The sequence below is a fragment of the Camponotus floridanus genome, unplaced genomic scaffold (genome assembly GCF_003227725.1).
Source record: "Camponotus floridanus strain SB8 unplaced genomic scaffold, Cflo_v7.5 scaffold20, whole genome shotgun sequence".
In the NCBI taxonomy this organism is placed as follows: domain Eukaryota; kingdom Metazoa; phylum Arthropoda; class Insecta; order Hymenoptera; family Formicidae; genus Camponotus; species Camponotus floridanus.
Window position 1 is genome coordinate 2,576,666 of NW_020229326.1, and position 5,974 is coordinate 2,582,639.

Here is a 5,974-nt window from a genome sequence, read left to right on the forward strand (position 1 = left end):
GTGTGAATGTGAGTGTGTATGTGTGAATGGCGCGTCTTGCGCATGTGTTCCAACCCCTTTTTTCCCATCCTTTCCTCCCCATTGTCCCCAAATCCCCCTCTTATTCTTCGTAAGGGTGGCTCCCTTCTTTCCAATAGCCATGTATGGGTGTGTGTGTGAATGTGTGTGTGAATGGGACGCGGCCGGCCCCGGTGGATATTCCCGGTAGACTAACCAAGGGGGGGAGTAGTAGCCCCCCCGACGGTGGTTGCAAGGGTGAAGTCTGTACCTGACCTCTGGCCTGGAAGACGTGGGTGCATAAGTCCTGGACTTGTCCAGGCAAAGACCACCTGAAGGGCTATGTTAAACGTGGGAAAACCGCTCCCCTTGCACCACCGAGCCTATGCCGGGGTTGAAGCTGGGTAACTGGGCGCGTGTGTGGAGGATTACCTGGCCAGTATTTCCTCATACCCGGAGCCGGGTAGGGTAAATCCCGGCACCGTCTAGCCCGAGGTCTGGGTTACCCGTGGTTCGGATCCACGGGGCCCATTCGATAGGGGTGACGTTAAACCTTTAACATCATTTGTGGACCTGGCCCTCTCCAGGAACCTTTTTAGTAGAGTCACCGTGAACGACTAGGGTTGGCCACCTGAAAGCCGCTTCTCGGTTGTCGTTCACTTTTGCTAGGTTAAACGTACTGGCGGGGATAGTAACCCCACCGCGGTGGGGTTCCCACGATGGGCGAACCGTCATAATCCTGAAATCCTATAATCATGAATTTCCTTAAACAAAACCCATTGAAAGAGAGAGAGGAGGAGAAAGAAGAAGTGGGAGATGGTCGAAGCTCTGGATCCGCTTTACCGGAGCCTGTGTTGGACTCGGTGCAAGGATTGAGTCCTATACTGACGTTTAAGGATCTTGTTCCATCCCAAGATCTTCCCTCAGCTCAAGATCTTCTTCCAATTCAAGATCTTGTTCCAGTTCAAGATGGAAGTGAAGCTGTTGATAAGGAGCAATCCATAGTCTCTGCCGAGGCTCCAATTGGAGATGTAGATGCTACTGCAAAATCTTATGAAGAGCTTGTTTGTGAGCTTGTATGTGAAGTTAATCCTCTTATGGCTCCTCTTGGAATCACAAATGTAGAGGAGGATGCTCTGCTTAATAGTGTGTACTTGCCTCAAGAGGACTCCGTGTACTTGCCTCAAGAAGATTCTGCATCCATGGTTTCTATGGTTTCTATGAATTCCATGAATTCTACAACGTCGATTGGTGATTCCATTAAAATGGTTAAAAGAAAAAGGGGTCGGAATCCTATTCCTTCCGACTCTGATATTGAAGAATCTGATAATGGTATAAGCACACGATTACGCAGTAGAAAGACGAGAGTCATTGAAGCTTGTGTTAGTAATAAAAATAAAAATAAAAATGGCTCTAAAAATGGCTCTAAAAATGAAAATGGCTCTAAAAATGGCTTTAAAAATGACTCTAAAGAAAAAGACGCAGAGCTTACCTCGCAAATGGATGATTCCTCGATGCATGTTGCTTCGACAGCAGATGATACGGATAATACAACTGTCCTAGAAACTGATGCTGGTAGCGATATAGCCAAAGGACAGGCATCTGTAACTTCAAAAAAGAAAAAGATTATTTCAAGGAAAAAGAGGACATCTCCTATTGCGGATAAGCTCCACCCTTTAATCGATGCGGAGCAGCTGTATGAGTGTTCCGTACCTAACTTAGTTGCTCAAGCCCTTGAATGGGTGGATGATATCGAGATAATTCGAATTAAGAGCTCCTTTCAAGGGATGATTAGTAAAAGAGTCAAAGAACGCCTAGAGATGATCTCGGCGTGTTTTAAGGCGTTGCATAATCAATCCCTGGGTGCTAATGACTCCTCACAGTTAAAATTGAGAAATGCAAGGCTTGCTGCAGATCTTCAAGCTGCACAAAAGGAAAACATGCAATTAAAAACACAAATCACTGAGTTGGAGAAAAAATATAACACGGATATTAAGACAAGTTCCCAGGAAACTGTTAAGGAGACACGAGAAACTGGAACATCTACTAATGATACAGAATATAATATACAAACAGAAGCGTCTAATACAATTGTGGATGAAATCTTAAAGATGAAGATGAGGTTAGAAATGCTCGAGTCTAACATGAAGAAAGGTGAGATTCCTGAAGAATTTCCTGAGCTCAAACCTCTTCCACAGAGGCAGCCAAGGGTGAAACCTATAATTAAGAGTATCGAGAAAATTAGCCCTGAAAAAAGAGTTATAATTAAAGCTTATCCTAAGTTTAATGATAATGATAATAAAAAGACTATAAATAACTTACCTGTGACTAACCTACCTAAAGATACGATGGACTCCCACGTTGAAGATCCGGTGATCATTCCTGGCGAAGACAATCGATGTTCCCTTGATGGTCCTGGTCCCACTGGATCCGCCGCACCTGAAAAAGAAAAAGAAAAAGAGATTAGTGATATACAGAAGAATAAGAAAGAAGAAGAAACAGATGGATATGATAGCAAAGGAGAATGGAAGAAAGTGTCAAGAAAGAAAAAGAAAAAGAGATATAAAAAGACAGCTGGAAATAAAACAGATAGTGATGTCCCAAGTGACAAAGAAAATATAAACAAAGGAAAAAAGGACTCTGTCACCAGGGATCAAAATAGAGGAAAAAGCGTGGTACAGATAATGCAGAAAAAGATTCCTAAGGCGTCTGCTGTTATTGTTAAAGGAAAGTCCCCGGACTTTTCATATGCAGATGCCTTAGTTCAATTAAGAAGGCAAATCCCCTTAGAAGAAATTGGAATTAATACTACCAGAATTAAAAAGACGTCTAATGGCGCAGTCCTCATTGAAATTCCTGGGACTGACAGCAAGGATCTTGCTAAGGAACTCCGTACTCGAGCCATTCAAGTTCTCGGGGACTCAGCAGCTGTCACAACCCCAGAAGTAACAGGTGAGATACGAGTTGTCGGCTTCGATGAGTCTGTTGGTGCATCGGAAATTGCAGCTAGCATAGCTAAGATAGGCGGCTGCAAATTAACGGAGGTAACAGTTACACCTATACTCCCTATGAGAAATGGACTCTGTATGTCCTGGATTAAGTGCCCTATTAATGCTGCGATCACTGCGGCTAAAGCAGGAAAAATCCCACTTGGATGGACGTATGCACGCCTGGAGCTCCAAAGACCCAGGAAAATGAGGTGTTTCAAGTGCTGGGAACTTGGGCATAATCAAAATGCCTGTAAATCTACAGTGGATAGATCGCGTGCATGTTTTAGGTGTGGCAAAGATGGGCATTCAGCTGCTTCCTGCACCAACCAAGCACATTGTATTCTCTGCGAAGCTAAAGGACTGAGTTCCAGACATCGAACTGGTTCCTATCTCTGTGAAGAGGAAGCTAAGAATAAAGTGACAAGCGCGAATCTGGATCGGAGGCCAGTAACAAGACAATACAAGGATGATGAAAATACTGCAAAGTAATATAAATAGAAGTCGGCCAGCACTTAATCTCCTCCTCCAAAGTGCGATGGAAAATGATATTGCAGTATGCCTTATATCTGAAATGCCAGTACAAAGAAGTATTACTACACAATGGGCACTTAGCTCCGATGGCCTCAGTGGTATTTATCATAGACCAGAAATCTCTGGATATCTTATGATTCCCAGAACAAGTTTGCCGGGAATAGTAGCTGTTGATTTTGGTGAATTAACAATAATTTCTTGCTACTTATCTCCTAACTGGGATAGAGCTGAAACACTGGAATACTTTGACAATTTATCGGATATTGTGGACTCTTTGAATAAACCTGCAATAATTGCAGGAGATCTAAATGCGAAGTCTCCAATGTGGGGCTCCCTTAATACGAACTCAAGGGGGAGACTACTCGAAGATTGGATCTCAGAAAGAGACTTGTGTATATTAAATCAAGGATCGTCCCCGACATGTGTTCGACCGCAGGGTTCTTCTGTAATTGACGTAACATTGTGTACTGCTGGCATGGTTCGCCTTGTCCACAACTGGAAAGTCCTAACTCATAAAGAGACATTATCAGATCACTATTACATATATTACGAAATAAATACTTGTACGACAAATGTAAATAGTGTAAATATGACTAGAAAAGGTAATGTAAATAGTGTAAATATGACTAGCAACGGTAATGTAAATAGTGTAAATATGACTAGAAACTCACCTAAAATGACTAGGAAAAAGACTAGAATATCTGTTAACAAAATCCATAGTGGATACATCAAGACATGGTCCTGGAAGAAAATCAATGAAGAAGACTTTCGTGCTGCGATTATATGGCGTATCCCGGAAATCATGAGTGAGCTCTCTAAAGGTGCTATAGATCTCAATGCTGCATCTGAGAAGATTAAACAGATTCTTGCGGATGCAGCCGACTTTACTGCTAAGAAGAAAAGTAATAACTATATTAAGAGATCCTCATATTGGTGGAACTCGGAAATAGAAGATACTAGAAGAAACACGCTCTCTGCTCGACGAGCATGGACTCGATATAATAGAAAGCGTAATAAAGATGATTTTGATGAGCGTACTCTATTAAATTTACGAGAAAATTTTAAAACATTGAAAGCTGAATTACGAAATAAAATAACTCAGGCTAAAATTAATGCTTGGAATGAATTACTTCTAATTATAGATGAAGATCCTTGGGGACTTCCATTCAAAATCGTAATGAGTAAAGCTGAGGAAATCTTCCCCAGCCTTAACAGAACTGGATAAGTAGTGAAGAACGGGATTCAATTCTCGATGCACTATTCCCACGGGCACTACACATAATCCTAGCCTTCTATGGCCATAACTATAGATGAGTGATCAATGGGGTGTCTCATGTGCGGAAGTTGATAAAGAGATAAGGGGAAAAAACATCTAAAGGTGCAGCTCCTGGTTTAGATGGCATCCCTGACAAGATTATGAAATTATTCCCTGATGAATTTATCGAGCTTCTTACCTTAATGTATAACAAATGTATCTCCGATGGTGTCTTCCCTGCGGAATGGAAAAAAGGTAGATTGGTGCTTATTCCTAAACAGAGTGAAGACAACATGATGGGTATTCCAAAATCTCGTCCCATCTGTGTTCTAGACGAGATTCATTAGTAAAGCGCGCTGATTGAACGTCTGATCAGCAAGAAAAATCACTCAATGGCTCTGCGAAAAATCCACAATACGCACTATCAGTCCATCAGTATGGTTTTATTGAAAAATAAATCAACAAATAGATGCTCTACGACGAGTGATTAACATAATTGAAGATGCCTTCTCTCATGAATTTGGTAATGGTTGCTATAAGCCTCGAACATACAGAACGCATTCAACTCTATTCCTTGGAGAACTATTCGAGCAGCACTTAAAAACAAGCATATCCCCAATTTACATTAGAAGGTTTAATAGATTCGTATCTACATGATAGACTTATTGGCCTACCCGGTTAAAGGAGGTGTAGAAACTATAAAACTGTTGAATGTGGAGTTCCTCAGGGGCTCTGTTTTAGGTCCTCTTCTTTGGAATGTAGGATATTTTCTGTGCTGGACATGAAGTTCGATGATCAACTTGCATGACGTGTTATGCAGATGATACATTGCTGCTAACAGCTGCAACGGATGTCCAGGACTGGCAATCTCAAGAGCTTCACTCGAAATTACACAGAGTAATTATCAGAATACAACGCCTTGGATTAAAAGTGGCTGCAAAGTAAGGACTAAGGTCATAGTTACTCTCTGAAGAAAGCTTATAATCTAACGGAAAATGTTTTTTACTATCAATAATGATAAGGTAGATATTTGTCAATCCTTTAAATATTTTAGCATAATATTAGATCATAGACTCACTTTTGTGCCGCATTCTCTTATGCTATGAATTTAAAGCGACTAGAGCATCTGGTGCATTATCTGGACTGATGCCCAACCTCCGAGGTCCTTCGTGAGCCTAAGAGGAACTGTTTGCTAATGTAA

At 41.5% G+C, this 5,974-nt stretch overlaps 1 protein-coding gene across 1 annotated transcript; it reads left to right on the top strand.

Annotated features, from left to right (window-relative positions):
* Positions 1 to 3,522: 3,522 nt before the first annotated feature.
* Positions 3,523 to 4,743, top strand: LOC112637796. Its single transcript, XM_025408341.1, has one exon. It carries the CDS (start codon positions 3,523 to 3,525, stop codon positions 4,741 to 4,743), a length of 1,221 nt encoding a protein of 406 aa, XP_025264126.1.
* Positions 4,744 to 5,974: the final 1,231 nt, after the last annotated feature.

Excerpts from the sequence above, each read along its gene's own strand:
- LOC112637796 (XM_025408341.1), top strand. The coding sequence starts at position 3,523 with ATGGAAAATGATATTGCAGTATGCCTTATATCTGAAATGCCAGTACAA.